The 20,857-nt window shown below is 43.5% G+C and overlaps 2 protein-coding genes across 2 annotated transcripts in view; both read right to left on the bottom strand.

Moving 5' to 3' along the window:
* The window catches only part of rims2a (regulating synaptic membrane exocytosis 2a), a gene marked incomplete at both ends in the record, with an annotated part of 244,188 nt that overhangs the window by 105,359 nt on the left and 117,972 nt on the right, over positions 1 to 20,857 (bottom strand). The window contains 9 exons of the mRNA XM_083762001.1: positions 1,395 to 1,421; positions 2,975 to 3,122; positions 4,543 to 4,714; positions 5,754 to 5,884; positions 9,771 to 9,818; positions 15,449 to 15,561; positions 16,650 to 16,696; positions 18,934 to 19,057; positions 19,795 to 19,894. Of these exons, the coding sequence (XP_083618127.1) occupies positions 1,395 to 1,421; positions 2,975 to 3,122; positions 4,543 to 4,714; positions 5,754 to 5,884; positions 9,771 to 9,818; positions 15,449 to 15,561; positions 16,650 to 16,696; positions 18,934 to 19,057; positions 19,795 to 19,894 (910 nt within the window). The remainder of the gene's footprint in view (positions 1 to 1,394; positions 1,422 to 2,974; positions 3,123 to 4,542; positions 4,715 to 5,753; positions 5,885 to 9,770; positions 9,819 to 15,448; positions 15,562 to 16,649; positions 16,697 to 18,933; positions 19,058 to 19,794; positions 19,895 to 20,857) is intronic.
* The window catches only part of fzd6 (frizzled class receptor 6), a 296,006-nt gene that overhangs the window by 74,479 nt on the left and 200,670 nt on the right, over positions 1 to 20,857 (bottom strand). The gene's annotated exons all lie outside the window — the stretch shown is intronic.

Genomic DNA, 20,857 nt, shown 5'->3' on the forward strand with positions numbered 1-20,857 from the left:
ACTGAATACAGTGTGTGGGGAGTAGAGGTACAGTAAAAGGCTATGAAAGGAGATGTTATGGTTGTGGATAGAAGACCTTGCCAATTATCTGTGCAATTCCACTGTGTTTTTTTGTGAGATTGGGCTAACCATACAGTTTTTGTAACATTTTTGTTACAAAACATGTTGTTTTTGTAACATTGTCCAGTAGCAATAATATAATTACAGAATAATACTCAATCATAGAAAGGTCAAGTGAATCCCATGTAACCAACAGTAAAGTCTTCATATTTAAGGCACACAAGCAGAAGCAGCGGATTAGAATTTAATTTGGCCCATTTTTCTTTTTAAAGGGGGAAAATAAAACAGCCAGGACATATAATCACACACACCACAGAGGACACAAAGGGTTTGCCCCCCCAAAATTGATTGAAATTCCAAATCAAACCAATTCTCTTTGACCAGGAAGTCCCATAAGACCCCCACCACCACCACCAGACCACCAAAGAACAGACCCATAAGACCACCACCACCAGACCACCAAAGAACAGACCCATAAGACCCCCACCACCACCACCAGACTACCAAAGAACAGGCTAGAGTTTCCCTCCCACCAGCATTTCATTTCATAAGGAAGGTGAAGGCACAATAAGGCATAGGAACAGAGGATATGACATGGGGGAGAGTCAACACTGGCAGGTACGTATACTGTACACAGACAGTGCAATTCCAAGTGTTCATTTAACTCAGAGAGAGTAATACATTATGGTCCCTTTACGGGTGAAATGAGCACTCAGGACTGTGCTGTGTGGGTACACAGAGGAGGAAGGCAGCAGGGTGTCTCCGCAAGCTCCTTTTCCCTTTGAGAAACTCGACGTATACTAGGTATACTAACATGATACTGACGCTAGTACAGTATGTCACACAATGTACAAGTACACCACCTGGACATGATACTAATATGTCACAGGGACTTACCCCCCAAACAAACCCTTGATGCCGAGTGCCACGCAGGGAGGCACTGGTAGTACAGTAGCATCACTAAAACTCTTTTATGTGACGCGGGGCCCGGGGACTGAACCCCAACCTCCCCATCCCAGACTCAGGGCGGACACTCTAACCACAAGGTGACAGAGCTGGTAGTCTTTTTGAGTCTACATTACAAACGCAGAGTTTGGTTCCAACGAGTGGTGTGCAAACAGAAGCCAATCTCACACCAGCTCACAGAAATAAATGTTAAGGTATTATAGCAAAACATAAATATATAAATAAATAAAATGCAAATGCAGCCTTCAGGGAAAAGGATGGAGCGTCAGCAGCACACGAGAAGGCATTGTCCAAACCGAAGGACAGTAACACTGAAAGGCTCCATGGCTGGGGGGAGGGAGGGAGGGAGGGAGGGAGGGGGGTGTTACCTGAGTTGTACGAATGGGAGCCTGTGTCTGTAGAAGCATTCAGGTTGATGCAACAAGCACAACAGAGACAAAAGTACATATCAACACATATTGTGACTGATGTCAGTCGTGAACATTTTGACCCTCCACCTCCATACTGAAAGTGTAACAAATTTGCTAGTCTCACAACTTTCACATTGAGGGCATAGAACACATTAGCTGTAAATTGATTTGTCGTCGCCAAAACAAATTTAACTCACTCACAACCTGAAAGTCATGCAGCAACTACATTGTTGTCCTAAAAACTATTTCAGCACAATTCATCATTTCAATGAACCAGGGCATTGTACTTTTCTTCCGGGAAACAACTTTAAGAAGCAACTTTAATAATGCTTTTTCGATTTCAGTCCCCCTGCATGAGCAGTGGTTGTTATACTTCATAAACTTGTTACAATGAGCAGTGGTTGTTATACTTCATAAACTTGTTACAATGAGCAGTGGTTGTTATACTTCATAAACTTGTTACAATGAGCAGTGGTTGTTATACTTCATAAACTTGTTACAATGAGCAGTGGTTGTTATACTTCATAAACTTGTTACAATGCCCAAGTTCATCTGGATGATGAATTATGCTCACCAAAACAACAGTGGCGCTCTGGGACCTGTTAATTTTTGGACAATAGTAAAGGTCTATGACTTCCAGGATATGAGCTCTAATTGTTTTGGCAAGACTGGCCAAACAAATGTATTCTTCTTGGACTGTGCTATGTCGATGATAAGAAACAAATACAATGGTGGCTGCCTTATCCTTTAATTAATTTAATATGTAGAAGTATGATGTTTAGGTATTATATCATGCCACCAACCAGGTGAATACATTGCAGATTGAGGCTTTGTAACCGTTGTTGTTATCAAATATCCGAGATCGCTATGGATTTATGACAGATATATATATACCTGGCATGAATTCTATTGCTATTCTATTGCTACTGTAGTTTGACCCATTCTAATAGTCTTTGATGTTGAAATCAGGTGCATGGAATAAAGCTAAATAAAGTCTGTAGGACTGTGATATTTAGATGCTATCATTCTTTAATTTTGTGATATATAACCGAGAGCATTACGGTTTTATGGAAGACACTTCTGAACATTTGTAGTTTGACCACGTCAAATACCCTTCATTCTTTAAAACAACTAATAACTGAAAATAGCTGATCTCACAACACATCGCAGCGCAAGCTTGCAGATGGCCTATTTTCAGTACAAGAGATGCTTCTATATGGAAGACCCAATGGTCGTGAAGACCTGAGAACTTGAATCCATGCAGAAGATGCGAGAACTTTAACCAATTTTGGGGCGGGAACCCCTTTTGGTGTTAGCATTATGCTATACTTTAGCTATTGAAAAATAGCAGATCTACAAACTCATAGCGCGCCACCGAGTGGCGCGCTACGAGCTTGTAGGGTCTGCTATTTTTTTTTAAATCGAACAACGACTGACATAGAAACATATAGCTTTTTCAGAAAACTGTCAGGATGTATAGAAGACATTTTTTTTAGAATCTGATCTCAGGTCAGAATGGGGGGGTGTTCTATACGTACTCTGCAGCCTCCGCGAGGGACTCTCTCCGTGCAGCTGCCTGCGTTGCATGTTGGGGGAGGAGCGGGGGGGCGGGACCACGTCGTGCGTCTGCAGCTTGTACCAGTGAGGCTCGTCGTCCAGGAGGGCCGTTTCCAGCTCTATGAGGATCTGAGAGGAGGGGAAATACATAAAAAATAGTCAATAAGAATCTTGAGTAAGCTAAGAACCTAGCATCCGTCTAACAGTGGAATATCTATAAAATGAAACTATATGCACTAAAGCCCTAACTATGCACTTAACCCCTAACCGACTGACATGGCACAGGAACCTCCAGCCACCCCGCCCTGCCTGCCACGCGTCCGGGTGTCGGTGTCAGGCGTGCAGTACAGTTGGTGAACACCACGTCAGGCGTGCAGTACAGTGGGTGAACACCATGTCAGGCGTGGTGTACAGTGGGTGAACACCACGTCAGGCGTGGAGTACAGTGGGTGGAACACCACGTCAGGCGTGCAGTACAGTGGGTGAACACCACGTCAGGCGTGGAGTACAGTGGTGGAACACCACGTCAGGCGTGCAGTACAGTGGGTGAACACCACGTCAGGCGTGGAGTACAGTGGGTGAACACCACGTCAGGCGTGGAGTACAGCGGGTGAACACCACGTCAGGCGTGGAGTACAGTGGGTGAACACCACGGATAAACCCCTGCGTTTGGCCGAGAGCTTCATCAGGAGTTTGACCCCATTCAGCTGGATTAAAGCTGACAGGTCAGTAGGTCAGGCAGGGAGTGTCCCACATTCCCCGTGCACGGACAGGGAGGAGCGTGCATGCGCACGTGTGTGTGTGTGTGTGTGTGTGTGCGTGCGTGCGCGCGTAGTGTTGATTTCGTCGACTACCTTTTTCCGCTGCCGAAAAAACTACACATAGAAACTAAATGAAAATTAACCTATGATGATGACTAAAACTAAAGACTATATACTGTATATTGACAATTTCGTCAACTAATAAAAACCAGACTAAAATGTTAGGAAGGGACTAGTGGACAAGAGATCCAGTATAAGTCATTTTACACTTGGTTGGCTGTTAACCCATTCTGACCAGGCACCCATTTTGGTGTTATAGCATCATGTTATGCTTTAGCTATTGAAAAATAGCAGATCTACAAGCTCATATCGCGCCACCGAGTGGCACGATACGAGCTTGTAGGTCTGCTATTTTTGAAAAATCCAAAAGACACTTTTAGAATCTGATCTCAGGTCAGAATGGGTTAATAATGAAACTGTCAGGATGTAATAGACATTTTTAGAATCTGATCTCAGGTCAGAATGCGGGTTAAGTGCAATACCAGTCATTACCCGCCAAAATACATTTGCGTGCGTGCATGCGTGCGTGCGTGCGTGCGTGCGTGCGTGCGTGCGTGCGTGGTGCGTGCGTGCGTGCGTGCGTGGGTGCGTGCGTGCGTGCGTGCGTGGGTGCGTGCGTGCGTGCGTGCGTGGGTGCGTGCGTGCGTGCGTGCGTGGTGCGTGCGTGCGTGCGTGTGTGCGTGCGTGCGTGTGTGCGTGCGTGCGTGTGTGCGTGCGTGTCTCCTCACCTCTCCCAGGAACTCGCTCTCCTCCTCCCTGACCCGGGCCTGGTCCCACAGCGTGACCTCCAGCATGCGTTCCCTGAACTCCCGCCGGTGGACCGGGGAGTACATGAAGGTCTGGTTCCATTTGGGCTCCAGGGACTTCTTTACCGTTTTTGTTCTCCTCTTGCTTTTATCACTGGAGGAGCAATGATTCACACTGTTCTTATTTACAACCATGACCGGGGGAACGGCCACGAAACACACACACACACACACAACAGGGGTCCACAACACTGCACTGCATGCTGGGAGAATGACATGACCACGCACGCCTCTCTCTCTCTCTCTTTCAGAGTTCCAATAGTCAAATAAATGCCTGCCCTCCTACACTGTGTTATTAACACTGCCCAGAACGGAGCTCTCCGTCTTTTGAATTAATCCCGTTTGTCTGCCCAGGACGGAGATTAGCCAAAAGACGGAGATTTAATTCTTTGATATCGGCGAGGGACACGGTCTGTTGTGCAACTTTCGACATCATTTCCGGTTGTTGCGTCATCAAAAGTGTTTTTTTTACTGGAATTTGGCTTTTCTCCCTCTCTCTCTCTCTCTCTCTCTCTCTGTCGGTGCGTTCACACTAGCACGTACAAAAAATACAATACAATATACAATACGATACAATATTTATGTTTTAAATTATTAAATATCCATTTCTACTAAGCTATGCTAAGCATATTATGCTTGCTGCGTAGCAGTAGAAAATTTCCTGTCATTTTCCTGAAACATTCACTTCTTCCATTCCTCATCTCTGGATTTGGAGAGCATCTCTAACCCATTCTGACCGGGCACCCATTTTGGTATTGGCATCATGTTATGCTTTATCTATTGAAAAATAGCAGATCTACAAGCTCATATCGCGCCACCGAGTGGCGCGATACGAGCTTGTAGGTCTGCTATTTTTTGAAAAATCGAAGAACGACTGACATTTTTAGAATCTGATCTCAGGTCAGAATGGGTTCATCAGACCAGTGTGTGTCCGGCGGAAACCTCGTATGAATCTGATCTCAGGTCAGAATGGGTTAAAAGTGCTTTATCTAAGTACTGGTCATTTATTTTTCCACCACTGGCTATATACTCTGGTCAATGAAATGAATTAGGAAATAAATGTAGGCCCAGATGAGAACGAACTTCACACACACACACACATCACGTCAGCAAGAATCTGTCTCTGCTCTTACCTTCTGTCGGGGAGGAAGTAGATTTTGACGTAGGGGTTCCTGGGACGCCCGTCTTCCCGGGCCAGCAGGTCCTTGGCACCCAGGATGGTGACGATTAACTGATGGCCCACCTTGTCATACCAGAGTTTGACCTGTAGGGGGCAGAACAGAGGCCATGTTATGTCATACCACAGTTTGCCCTGTAGGGGGAGGGCAAAAGGAAGAAGGAACAGGGCCAGGGGTTTCCTGCGTAGTGTTGATTTAGTCGACTAAAACTATGACGAAAACGAAATAAAAACTAGGCCATGATGACTAAAACTAAAATATGACTAAAATACATTGACAATCTCGGCAACAAATACAAACTAGACTAAAATGTTAGCGAGGGACTAGTGGACAACAAGGGATCATTTTGTGTTTGGTTGCGCTCGGGAAAATAGCCGATCGTTGCGACACGTTGTGTGCTTGTAGATCGGCTATTTTCAGCATGCAACCAAAGTGTAAAATCTGCCAAATTTACAACGCCATCGAGGCCTGCGAAAATGCAGTCGACTAAAACTAAACATTTCGGATGACTAAAATGTGATTAAAGCTAAAAATAAGTTTTATTCCAAAGACTATGACTAAACAAAAACACTGGTTCCTGTGTGCATTTATTCTTAATGATCAATCAATTGATTATTGTGTTCCGGCTTGGATCACTGGAACACTTGAAGTGAAATGGTATCACAATGTTTTAGAGAAAAAGGAAACAGTTTCTTTTCATTTTTAAAGAATGCTATAGTATCAATCAACTCACAGTGTCCTGCCAATTATTTGGGGGCCCACTTGGCAATATCCCCACGGGCCAGCTGTGGGCCGAGGGCCAATGATTGGGAATAGCTTGGCTGACCATTTATTTTGTGGTCACTGATTTTAGGGTCAGGTGTTGTGCCATAAAATGGACTGCCAAGAGAAATAAAGTTTATTGAATGGAACTGATTGTTATACAAATTTATCCAAATTGTGGTAAAGTGCTCGGGGGGAGGGGGGGGGGGTGGAAGGCGCTCAGGAAGCAGTGTATGTATGTCCTTGCTTGAAATGATAATAGTCACAATATCTAATATCGTATCAAAATACAGATGAAATCAACCATGCCGTTGAGTGGAATCAGACAGTTTCACGCAAAGTATGGACTCATGAAGTTAAGCACTTAGAAGAGGGAAGACTTCAAGTGAACCATTCTATCAAAGGAAAAGAAAAAGATGAAGTGGTAAAAAAAAGATAAAAGAAAGAAGAAATGTAACTTCTAAGCTTTTCGTCCATACTTGTTTTAGTGTGCGATTATGAGAAAGGGTCATTTCAGATCATAGCTTTGTGTTCATGCAAGCAGCAAAGCAAGAGATGGCATCCAAGGCAAGTCAGGAGGTCAGCTTTGTTTGGCACACAGCATACAGGAGGAGGAGGCTTAAACAAATTGTACCCAATCATCTGCAAGATTATAGACTGGGCTATAATCTGTGACACACAAAGAAACAGCACCTGGCAATCTATAATGATGTCAAGAGACTCAACTTGAACTTATTATTTGTGCATGTGCTTGCATTATTTGCGCGCCCACGCCCACACACACACGCACTCACACAATCACACACACACACACACACACTTATTTTGCCTAAAATTACGTGGCCAAACTTGGAATGCCAGTGTTAAAGTGGTTTAGTACAACAGGCTGATCATGACCCAATCAGATAAATGTGATGTTATTTGTACTCTATCAGGCTTACAGACCCCTAAGGGTAAGGTAAGGGAATGCTGGCTAAGGTAAGGGTAAGGACCCCCTGGCTGGTGGTCCCCAGACCCAACATGAGAACCAGTGGTCTAACCCAAACAAAATGTCAATAATGTTAGCGAGGTTGAATACCAAAGGTTATAATCATAAGCCTAATTTTCCCACTGAATAAAAGAAACAATTATCAACACAAGACAATTTGCTAACTACAAACCACAAAGGTCCACTTATATCAAAGATGAAAGATGCAAATATGGAAAAGCGTCAAAGGTAAATATGTCTTTGGTTTAATAGCCATAATTTGTGTGGTACAATTTGCTTATTCGTTCACTTTTATCTGCACAGCGAAATGCAATCTGATCTCAAAAGTGTGAAGGAGAACTTACGATAACATTGTCATTGCCACATGAAACGCCAGACCTATAAGATTCCTTACCTCTTAATGATTTACAAAATAGCCAGTCCACAAATAAGCTCTTAATGTGTTACACCGTTATGCATTATGAGCTTGTAGATCTGCGATTTTCCTCAAAACTTTTGAAATTATTCAATTTATTTTAATTAATTGTTTTTAATTTAATTGCACATTTCCAAAAGGTCTGCTTTCATGTCACATTGAAAAGAAAATCTAAAAAGAAAAACAATAATCAAATCAAAACTAAAGCTGAAGAATAATTTTCCAGAGAAAGAGTAAAAATCCAACAGTCAAGAGACACCCTTCTGCATTACCAAAAGTCAAGCCCAATCTATGCTTTGTGAAACAGCGTGAAAGGAGCTTTTCCCCCAGACAATTAGCATACTATGTACAATCATGATGTTTTAGGTATTATCATTCTAAACGTTATCTTCTTGCTGTTCTACGCAGAGCCAACAGGTTGAACCAGGCTTTTGTTTTAACCTTTGTTTTTAGGCTTTTACGGAAGACGCTTCTGAACATGTATTCTATTGCTAGTTTGGCTTTTAAAACTCTTTCTTTAAAAAAAACTGACTGAAATCAGAACTTGAAATCATGCAAACATTTTCCGTGAAGAGACAACAAAATTAACCCAGAAAGCCAAATGACGTCATGATGACATGTCCTCTGGTGACGTTCAGGACTAGAGGCCAGACCACAGCCCATATGGGGACATGTCCTCTGGTGACGTTCAGGACTAGAGGCCAGACCACAGCCCATATGGGGACATGTCCTCTGGTGACGTTCAGGACTAGAGGCCAGACCACAGCCCATATGGGGACATGTCCTCTGGTGACGTTCAGGACTAGAGGCCAGACCACAGCCCATATGGGGACATGTCCTCTGGTGACGTTCAGGACTAGAGGCCAGACCACAGCCCATTATGGGGATGATCTTTACGTCATTTCCAGGACGTCTTCACCAGTTTAAATAATATAGCTTATTCTGGGCCAGATCTGGCTATAGTTATGACATGACATAAGTTGATCTGGCCTCGATCAGACTCTCTCTGAGTCATCCAGGGACGTCTGTCTTAGTGGGTGGAGTGTGTGTTGGTTGAAATCCCCAGATATTCTGGGCCAGACCTGACTAGTCTTGGTTAATTGGCCCCAAATCGAGACGTCACTGATTGGTCCAGGTCCTGACCGGGCTTGCTGGGACCTGAGTGTGGTGGATATTTTTGTTCAATAACTTTTGTGGAGTAGAAGAGTGTCTCTCTGGAAATATTTAGTTCAGATTAGCTGGACATGCAATGCCCTGGTGTAATGGTGTGGATGGGTTAAATGACGACAATAACGAGGAAGAATAAATATAATAATAAATATCATGACGCTAATACAGCGGTTCTCAAATCGGTGTCCGGGCCCGGGACCCGCCCCCCAGGGTTCTTTTGGAGAGTTCCAGGGGGTCCCTAAGCGAATATGTTAGGAACCAAATGGACCCTAAGAAGTCTGTATCTCTGAGAGCGTAACAATGGAACCGAATGGACCATTATGGGTCCATTCGGTGACATTTGTACGCTTTCAGAGTTATGGGGTTCCATGGCACTATGTAAACCAAACGTCTGAGAACCACTGCAATAAGAAGTCAATAATAATAATAATAATAAGGGTAATAATAATAATAATAATAATTATAACAATAATAATAATAAAACAGAAGATGACACAATGCAGCACACTGAGAGGGAAAAGCTGAAGCTGCCATTTCGCTGGGAATGCATCTTCCAGTATAAAGTATGGAAGCAGAAAGGCCAGTCAAACAGTCAGAAATAGAGGAGTATATTTGCCCTTCGTACTGGGCCCATTACCTGGACCCTAGGGGGACAAGGCCTTGTTCTTCTACTAAGGCTTTGGCTCTGGATAAGCAAAATTAAAAACAACAAAGAAAAAACAAAATGCAATAAAAACAAACAAAAGAAATCCCCCCACAAAAAACAAAAACACGCACGCACGCACACGCACACGCACACACACACACACACACACACACACACACACACACACACACACACACACACACACACACACACACACACACACACACACACACACACACACGCACACACACACATCTTCAAATTGTTCAACTAGCCGATCTACAGTAGTTATGGGTGGTTATGGTTAATGTATAACTCTGAGCGAATGTAACCATGCGTTACAAATGGAAAAATAAACACAGAGGATTTTACTGTGTACATACATACATACATACAGTACAGTATATTTTTAAATGTAATTTATATTTTTACTATCAATGCATTGCTGTATTAAAATGTTGATATTTTCTCCCAAAATTCAAGGAATATTCATAAAAAAAAATATATATATATATAATAACTAATAGCAATGACATGATGTGATCTTGTCATGATAATTTGAAATAGAGCTTAAGCGGTTATAATTAACCCATTCTGACCTGAGATCAGATTCATATACGAGGTTTCCACTGGACACACACTGGTCTGATTAACCCATTCTGACCTGAGATCAGATTCTAAAAATGTCAGTCGTTCTTCGATTTTTCAAAAAATAGCAGATCTACAAGCTCGTATCGCGCCACTCGGTGGCGCGATATGAGCTTGTAGATCTGTTATTTTTAAATAGCTAAAGCATAACATGATGCTAACACCAAAATGGGTTCCCGTTCAGAATGGGTTCAAAAAAATCACACCCATGTGAAGTGAGGGGCGCTAATATATTAACGTCTAACTCATGTTGATTAGGTGATGTAATGGTGATGTAAGACAAACGGTTGCCAACACAAACATTAAACGCCATTAACAATAAAGAGACAATAATATGACGTAATGAGGGACAACATGACGTACATTTTCCCTTCATTGTCAATGGCGTTTTAAAAAAACAGACATTGAACTAAAAACAAACATTAAACCTGTATATTCAGGAGCCCCTCAAAAATACATAAATAAATCACACCCCGTGTGAAGTGAGGGGCGCTCTTATCATCGTACATCATCATACACATCCTCTCATTCCAGGCCAATCGGAATTTGCGTCCTCTAGGACCTTTCGTCTTCAATGTTTGTGTTTTACGCTATGTTTTGTGTTTTTTACACAAACACTCAAAAGTGTCCATCCATTGTCAACGGCATTTTATGTTTGTGTTTAAGGACAAAGTTTGTGCTCGGACAAACCCTCCAAACTGGACATAGATTAGGAGGGGCCCGGCGCCCCTCAAAAAGAACTCAAGTACAGATCAAAACATTTAGGGTGTACGTACAGTAAGCACAGTAAATGTACTGGTTTATAGTATCTTCATCTTTGTGTATTTACTGTCAGATTATCTCCTCCTCCTCCTCCTCCTCTGCAGAGAGTTCTGCACAGCACAGTATCGATGATGAGTCATAAACTATGACTCATCGATCGGGTTTATGACTCATAATTATATCCCTTTCTTTCTCCCTGGGCAGTCTGCTGCTCCTCTCCTGTTCTCAGATCCTTTTGCGTCACAGCGACGTTATCCACAATGCACACCCCCCCCCCCCCTCCCCACACACACACACACACACACACACACACAAACACTCCAAAAATAATACCACTATAGTTTTTCTGACTGCACATAATTCACGATCGGATGCAGCATATTACAGGAGGAGGAGGAGGAGAGTACATTAGATAAACTGCAGCACGTTTCAGTTCGTTTTAAGGGTTGGGTGTGTTTGTTTTCGAGGTCTGTCGATTGGTGACGATGCAGAGCGACTCCAGGGCAGCATTTTGGCTGCCAAAGGTTTGCACGGTTGTAGGTTTATTTTATTTATATATAATATAATATATAACATTTCGGCCATTTAAAATAGCAGATCTACAAGCTCATAACGCGGTGCGATGCAACACATTGTGAGCTTGTAGATCTGCTATTTTTCAAAAGATTGTCATACATTTGAAAATGTCGAAATGAGACATTCTGCATACTTTTGGTACTTTAAGTCTATTTTGAAGGCAATATACTTTTGTACTTTAACTCAAGTACATTTTGAATTCCAGACTTAGTATTTCCATATTGCAGTATTGATACTTTTTACTTAAGTAAAAGTGTTTTTTTCCGTGTAGACCTCAAACATGAGAGCCTACATTATGGTAGGCAGCCTGAGCTGAGCTGAGACATGCTGAGTGAGCAGACTGCTGGGGAAATAACTACAAGTACCGGTACTTTTTGTGGGTTTTTTTTCCTTCCGTATAATGCCTTACTTGATCATGCTACAGCGTAACGGGCCGGCAGAGGCTCAGCGGTAGAGCCGCAAGGTTCCCAGTTCAAACCCGGGACTCCCCCCAGAGTTAGTGTCGAAGTGTCCTTGAGCAATACACTGACTGAACCCCCAATTGCTCCCGATGTGCAGGTTGGTGCCTTGCATGGTTTCCTTCTGCCATTGGTTGGTGAATGTTTAATGCACAATCTATGTAAAGCACCTTGGATAAATGCGCGATATAAATGCACCATTTATTTACCATTTTACAGAAATGACACGAAAGTGTCAAAAGTAGCCAATCTGAAAGCTCGAAAAGGGTGCGTGGAGCAACGTGGAGAAACATGGAGCACCGCGGTATAGCCTGGCCCTTTCCCAGCCCAGGCTTAAAGGGATATTTGACTTTCAAAAAAGCTTTTGGTCATTTTATCGTCTACTCAGGCTTCTGTGAACACCCCAGACAGTTTTTAAGTCGCTCGATTCAGTATTTAGTTATTTGATATTCATTTTAGCTGCCCTGCCACCTTCCTAATCCTATCCTACATACTGCCCTCCTATAATAATATGTGAGGGGGAGTGTTTTTTTTAATAACATTTTTCTTTTTATTTATTTGTAATAATTGTTTTGGAAAAGAAAAGAAAAAAAAGATCTAAAAGGAATTATAAAAAATAAATGAAAACAGTGAATGAAAAAACATGGCCACCTCAAAGGAGGTATTGCTACTTTTACGCAAGTCAAATAATAGTATATAGTAATTTTCATTAAAAAATAACTGAAAAATGAATAGAAAAGTAGAAATCATAAAAAAGAAAAAATGCTATATAGTATACATAGTGTAACTTGTGCTTCTAGAATGGTGAAAACGGCTCTTAGCTCAGTGCTCTGGTCGTGTGGTGGCGGTGTTTCCCTGGCACACACCCAGCAGTCTAATTCCCACCTGGATACTACATTGGAGAGTTGATTTATCTCCTGTTTTAACGCAGGTCTCTACGGACTCACCCCTGGACTGTCTAACGCAGGTCTCTACGGACTCACCCCTGGAGTGTCTAACGCAGGTCTCTACGGACTCACCCCTGGAGTGATTAACGCAGGTCTCTACGGACTCACCCCTAGAGTGATTAACGCAGGTCTCTACGGACTCACCCCTGGAGTGATTAACGCAGGTCTCTACGGACTCACCCCTGGAGTGATTAACGCAGGTCTCTACGGACTCACCCCTGGAGTGATTAACGCAGGTCTCTACGGACTCACCCCTGGAGTGATTAACGCAGGTCTCTACGGACTCACCCCTGGAGTGATTAACGCAGGTCTCTACGGACTCACCCCTGGAGTGATTAACGCAGGTCTCTACGGACTCACCCCTGGAGTGATTAACGCAGGTCTCTACGGACTCACCCCTGGAGTGATTAACGCAGGTCTCTACGGACTCACCCCTGGAGTGCCTAACGCAGGTCTCTACGGACTCACCCCTGGAGTGATTAACGCAGGTCTCTACGGACTCACCCCTGGAGTGATTAACGCAGGTCTCTACGGACTCACCCCTGGAGTGTTTTAACGCAGGTCTCTACGGACTCACCCCTGGAGTGATTAACGCAGGTCTCTACGGACTCACCCCAGTGGAGTGTTTAACGCAGGTCTCTACGGACTCACCCCTGTGGAGAGTTTAACGCAGGTCTCTACGGACTCACCCCTGTGGAGTGTTTAACGCAGGTCTCTACGGACTCACCCCAGTGGAGTGTTTAACGCAGGTCTCTACGGACTCACCCCTGGAGAGTTTAACGCAGGTCTCTACGGACTCACCCCTAGAGTGTATTTTGTAGCAGATAATGGAAAACAGAGGGATACACACAGTAACCTGATCTCCAGTCCCAAGCCTGGACTGGTGAAGAGCCAAGTGAACAGCAGGGGGTTCCCCACACCAAAACAATCCCTTCTCAACCCCTTGGGTCCCCCCTTAATCACGTGACATCATCAGGGATGGATCTATACCTGATGTCATCCGCTGCCAGTCTTAGATCTCCATATACTGTATGGAGGCTGAGCTGTTCTGACATTCCATGAGATATGGCCAGTACAGTACATTTATCTGACCCCCCCATGCCAAAGCGCCAGCGCTCGCCCAGCACTCTGCTGTCACCCAGGCAGATGCAGGGCATCTTACTGGTATATATGTATATGTTTTTGTGTAATATAGCTAAAAAAGCAGATCTACAAACTCGTACATCTGCTATTTACGCTAACCCCTTATGTAAACAACGCAAGTCCTTTGTGCTATTTCTGGTTTTATCCTCTCGATTTCGTATTGACCTGCACTTTCCATGAACTGTACCCATTATTCTACAAACTGTTTCAATCAGTGAATCAATCAACACACACGAGTCTGTTTTTGGTGTTGTGAACACATTGAGAACACATTAAAGCCCCAGATTGGGATTCAAACACTGGACCATCAATTTGTTTTTGAGGCAGCAGTGAGCAGGAACCACTGATCCAGAGTCAGTCACACACCGCTTTGACCTCCATTCTCTTAACACTCTCAAACCTGATTATATACTTGGCTGCACCGCCATGTCGTCACACACTGGAAATAGCAGATCTACAAGTGTACCAGAGTGGCTCGGAGCCTCTGGCTGAAGACCAAAAAACGCCTAATATACCTCGCCCCGGCAAAAAGGGTTATAGATGTATAGATTCAAGTGGGTGAAGATGTTTTGGTTTAGTGGTCCTTTTCCCTGTGTGGGACACCTGGGATGGAAGATGTTTTGGTTTAGTGGTCCTTTTCCCTGTGTGGGACACCTGGGTTTAGTGGTCCTTTTCCCTGTGTGGGACACCTGGGTTTAGTGGTCCTTTTCCCTGTGTGGGACACCTGGGTTTAGTGGTCCTTTTCCCTGTGTGGGACACCTGGGTTTGGAAGCCTCGCCGTTACACCAAAAACTCACAACTTGTCACAGTGCATCACATTGTGAAACGTATATACATAGATCAAGCTGTGGAGCTTGTAGATCTGCCATTTCTGGCGATGCGACACCCGGGCACGCAGAGCTAAATACATTATATACATCACTCTGTAAAGTTACATGAAAGTTAAAACTACTGATGTTGTAACTTTGTACAAAAGTTCTCAGGAGGACTGGTCATGTGTGTATGTGTGCATATGTGTGTGTGTGTGTGTGTGTGTGTGTGTGTGTGTGTGTGTGTGTGTGTGTGTGTGTGTGTGTGTGTGTGTGTGTGTGTGTGGCGCGTGTGTGCGTGTGCGTACAGTGTGTGTGTGACTTACTGAGAGCTGTCCTGACAGGTACTGGGGGGCATCCCGCAGCATGCTGGGGCTCATGGGGGACGTGACGGAGATGGACGGCCGATCCATCTTCTGGGACTCAAAAGAACTCGAACCTGAACCACCAGGCAGGGAGGGAGGGAAGGAAGGCAGCAGAAGAGGTTCAGATTGGGACACAGATATGGATGAGAGAGAGAGTTTTACCACCACAGCATAAAAAGGTCATTTCAAACGCGCCTAGTAATTCGTTTTCAACGAGACCTGCATTTTGTTTCTGTGCGAGCGGAGAAGCCGAGGGGCGACAGACAGACACCACAAGCAGTATTTACTACGTGGGTCGCGGTTCCGTGAAATTGTCGTGCGCGTGCTCGTTCCGTGCACGCGTTGGGTTGTCGCGTCCCTCGTGAGCTAGCCTCGGAAACACAGATGTTTTTATTTCCAGGGAGAAAGAAAAAAAAAGTCCACTTCAATTCGGCATAGAGTAGCGCAAACGTAGATCACTCTCTGCTGATTTCTGATCGTCTGCACCTTTGTTAAATTGACGCACACACGCACACCCGTACACACACACACACACACTCCTCTCTCTCTCTCTGTCGTTCTAATTAATGACTCTCATGTCGCACAGCTGTGTCTAGATTCTCCCGGCGGATGCTGCCGGGAGCTGCCGATGCCAGAGAAAGCATAGGTGGACCCCCAAGGCTACTCATGAGCAGACCCGGCGCTGATCCAGGCGACAACATCTGCATTAATGGATGCCGTCTGAAAGTACCGAAATACATTATTTTGTTTGTATATGTCTGTGGGTTTCATAAAGATTTAACCAAAGCAAAGTATTAACAAGAGATGGTTGGATCCATTGGAATACAGGATCTTTTTTTTTCCCCCTTAAAAGTAACAGTTTCCCACCACACCAGACAGCGACAAATTGTATTTTACAATAAGTGTTTCTTTTCTGCGTTAATTTGAAGAGAGAAGAGGAGGATCAAAGCCCAGCGTTGCAATGTCACCACACACGGCAAGAGGAGAGAGAGAGAGGTGGAGATGGAAGAGAGAGAGATACAGATCGACAGAACGATGGAATCTACTCTCCGGGACGTTTCGTTAGCTTGATGTTTCTGGGCTGATTAATTGGACGATGAGGCCCAATGAGCTGTGATTGTATGGGGGGGGGGGGGGGGAGGGGGGGGGAGCCAAGACGTACTTGATTCCAGTTGTGCATGTGTGCTGTCTGGTATCCTTGGAATATCTCTGAAAGAACAGAGAGAGAGAGAGAGAGAGAATTAGAATGATAATTCAGGCATTTAAAGCACAGTGGTTCCCAACCTTTTTTTCTGTGCGGGCGCTTTAGACTCCAAGTTGGGAACCACTTATTTAGAACTTATTTAGTCCAGAACAAATAAATAGTAAATATAATCATGGAAATAATCATAGTAATAGAATGCAGAGAGAACATAGTGTTGCCAAATACCAGATAACAATGGCCAAGCATGTGCCCTAAACAGAATGCATCTACAATAATATCCAGTGCATTGTTATTAGCCCATTCTGACCTGAGATCAGATTCATATGAGGTTTCCACTGGACACACACTGGTCTGATGAACCCATTCTGACCTGAGATCAGATTCTAAAAATGTCAGTCGTTCTTCGATTATTCAAAAATAGCAGACCTACAAGCTCGACCTACGAGCTTGTAGATCTGCTATTTTTCAATAGCTAAAGCATAACATGATGCTAACACCAAAATGGGTGCCCGTTCAGAATGGGTTAAGATACCGACAATGAACCTAGCACCTGCCTAAACAACAACATGCTATCTAAATAATATTCTGTACATTGATATAGAATACTAGGTAAACAATTAACCTATAGCAATCAGTGAACAAGATGAATGTGTGCATGCATACAAGTGCATAGTAGCCACATATAGTAGCCGCGAGCATCGATCGAAAGAGAAGAAGGGAAAAGGTGGCAAGAATTCAGGCGACTGCAGGGATCAATTGGGGCTAATGCTGAATGCACAGTGCTTTAATGAGCCCTAAGCAGCGAATTAGTCTTCGTTCCACCACAGCCTCCCTCAGCAGTACGAAGAGGGTCAAATATGGCACTTGACGGAGCCAAAGAGGTTGCTCTTTTTTTTCAGCCACTATACTATCTCTGCTTTCCCGAACGTTTTCTGTTTCTTTTATGTGGGGGAAGAGCGTGTGAAGAGGAGGCTGCTGAGTTCTCAAGCTTTGTACAGCAGCTCAAGACCCAGAATATAAACTTGGTCAACTCCCTGTGGGATCTAAAGTCACAAAAACACATTATGTATTAACCACTTCACCCTTTTTGCAGATAATATATGTTAATGAGTTTAGAACACGTTCCTGGGGGTGAGACAAAAAAGGGACTCCTGCACATCCAAAAAGACCCGTAGGAGGTGCAAGTCTAGTTGGCAGGGGGTTCCTGGGGGTCTTTATGTGTGTAATATGTGGTTTTAGATATTTTAGATTTTAGCAGTGAGCCCAGTGTCTCTGATTTCATAGACACTGGGCTCACTTACTTAATGTATGGGTCTGTAACTTATGGGTCTGTAACTCTGAGTGTGCAAATGGAACCAAATGGCTCCAAATGGAACCTAACGAGTCCATTTGGTTCCATCGGTACACTCTCAGGGTTACATTAACATTGATTTTACAATATAAATTGGGGTCTCAGAGATAGAAATGCCATTAACCCATTCTGAACGGGCACCCATTTTGGTGTTAGCATCATGTCGTGCTTTAGCTATTGAAAAATAGCAGATCTACAAGCTCATAGCGCGCCACCGAGTGGCACGCTACGAGCTTGTAGGTCTGCTATTTTTGAACAATCGAAGAACGACTGACATTTTTAGAATCTGATCTCAGGTCAGAATGGGTTAATCAGACCAGTGTGTGTCCAGTGGAAACCTCGTATGAATCTGATCTCAGGTCAGAATGGGTTAAATGGGGGTCGATAGACGTAATGCATGTCAAACTTTCAAATTCAAATTAAACAGGTTGAGAATCATGCACCGCTACAGCGGCAAACATCTTCTCTTATGGCCCTGGCAAATATTTTCGAATGGGGGTCCGTGGGGATGATTAGGGGTCCTTGACATGAAAAAGTTTGGGAACCACTGATGTCTACCACAGGCTTTGTGTTATGCGTTGTGGTCATGTTTGGGTAGCATAGCAGGGTTCAGTTCTCCTCTCTGAATCTGAATACAAACAATGGTCCGTCGGTACTCTTTTGGTGTTAGCATTATGTTATGCTTTAGCTATTGAAAAATAGCAGATCTACAAGCTCATAGCGCGCCACTGAGTGGCGCGCTACGAGCTTGTAGGTCTGCTATTTTTGAAAAATCGAAGAACGACTGCCATAGAAACATAGATTTTTCAGAAAACTGTCAGGATGTAGAGGACATTTGTAGAATCTGATCTCAGGTCAAAATGGGTTAGAATAGTGGTTGAAGAGTCTCACCCTATAGGCCGCGAGACCACCAGCTCCACCTGGGGCTCCGGCTTTGACTCTAGAATTATATTGTAAACTTCTTTAAATGTGGCTCCTTGTAAAAGTCTCCCGTTCCACTCTAGCACCTGGTCACCTGCAAGACAAGACAAGACGAGGAGAAAGATGACGTGCAATGTTTCCAGACGAAATAAAACGTTTCGGGAAAGATTTGTGTTTGGTAGATTACGTTATAGGTCTCCGGTGTAAAACAATGCATTTTTGGGGGCAATAACGTTGAAAGCCAGTTTATTACCCTTTTAAATGGTGCCCCTTTTTGTGGGAAAGGCTGCGTATAATCTACCAAACACAAATCTTCTAACCTTTTGTTTGATGTCCAATTGGGAAATATTATATAATGCAATTCACTGCCAAAAACCCCAATGTGAATGCACATATTTGTGACCAGATTTGACTGAGAGACTGCCATCGCGCACATTCCAGCTTTTTCAAAATGAGTTAATAGCACAGGCAGACTCTTCACATACAGAGCATGAAATAAGTGTCAAAGCTGAAATCGACATGTAAATATGAAAAAAATGCTTAAACATGTAGCTATTGTAATGTTAGAGACCACAGAAGTGAACCTTTCAAGCCTGGTTTCTCAACTCGCTGTTTTCCTGCAAGACATTACTCTATAAGCCATGTCTCTGGAGGGTCAAACTGAACAACCAATATGTCAATTTGAAGCTATGATTCCCTGCTTTGATATGAAATGAAAAAACTAAAATTAAAAAAATCCAATGGCAGTCTCCCAGTCAAATTTGGTCACATATTTGGTTGATTGGAAGCATTATGGTGAACAGAACAAACAAAACAGTGTATAGTTTGTACCTGGTCGGAGGTGTCCTACAGTATCTGCTAGGCTGCCTTTCCTCACTTTGGTGATGAAAGCACAAAGTCTACCAGATTCTGTCATCTTGCCGCCCACCACCTGTGAGAGACACGCATAGAGAGTACATGTCAGTGTAGTTTTAGTCATTTAGTCTCTCTTGAATAGTTTTCATTCAGCTTTAGTCACATTTTGGTCACCTGGAATGTTTTACTGTTAAGTCTAGTTTTAGTCGACTAAATATCATAAGATTTTAGTCGACTAAATCTACAGTTGATTTAATCGAACAAAATGTATTTTGGCGGGCCTTGATGCCGTCATAATGATCTACAAGCCTGCATGCCACCATTGTGTTATACCATATTGTATGACGCAAGGTTAACTAACACATTCAGTCCGTTATTTAACCCATTCTGAACGGGCACCCATTTTGGTGTCAGCATCATGTCGTGCTTTCGCTATTTAAAAATCACACACGTGTGAACTGAGTGGTGCAATCCCCCCCCCCCCCCTCTCTCTCTCTCTCTCTCTCTCTCTCTCTCTCTCTCACTCTCTCTCATTAGAGTCACTACCCCTCTCACTGTTTCTGGCGCCCCCTACTGCTATTATTAAGTCACATACTCATGCTTACACAGACAGACACACACACACACAAACAAACAAACACACAGACACACACACAAACAAACAAACAGGTACGAGGACATTGCAAGCTGGTTGTAGGAGTGGTTGCACCACTCAAAAATAGCAGATCTACAAGCTCATATCGCGCCACCAAGTGGCGCGATACGAGCTTGTAGATCTGCTATTTTTGAAAAATCGAAGAACGACTGACATTTTTTTTTAATCTGATCTCAGGTCAGAAATCAGAATGGGTTAATCAGACCAGTGTGTGTCCAGTGGAAAACCTCATATGAATCTGATCTCAGGTCAGAATGGGTTAAAAGAAATCACACCCGTGTGAAGTGAGGGGCACTCTTATCATCATAAATCATCATGTATGAAATAAATAAAAAGAATAGAATGTGTTCATGTTCCTGGTGATGTCATAGCTCTGAGTTGTGC

The sequence above is a fragment of the Protomyctophum parallelum genome (assembly GCF_964188405.1).
Source record: "Protomyctophum parallelum genome assembly, chromosome: 3".
Lineage (NCBI taxonomy): Eukaryota > Metazoa > Chordata > Actinopteri > Myctophiformes > Myctophidae > Protomyctophum > Protomyctophum parallelum.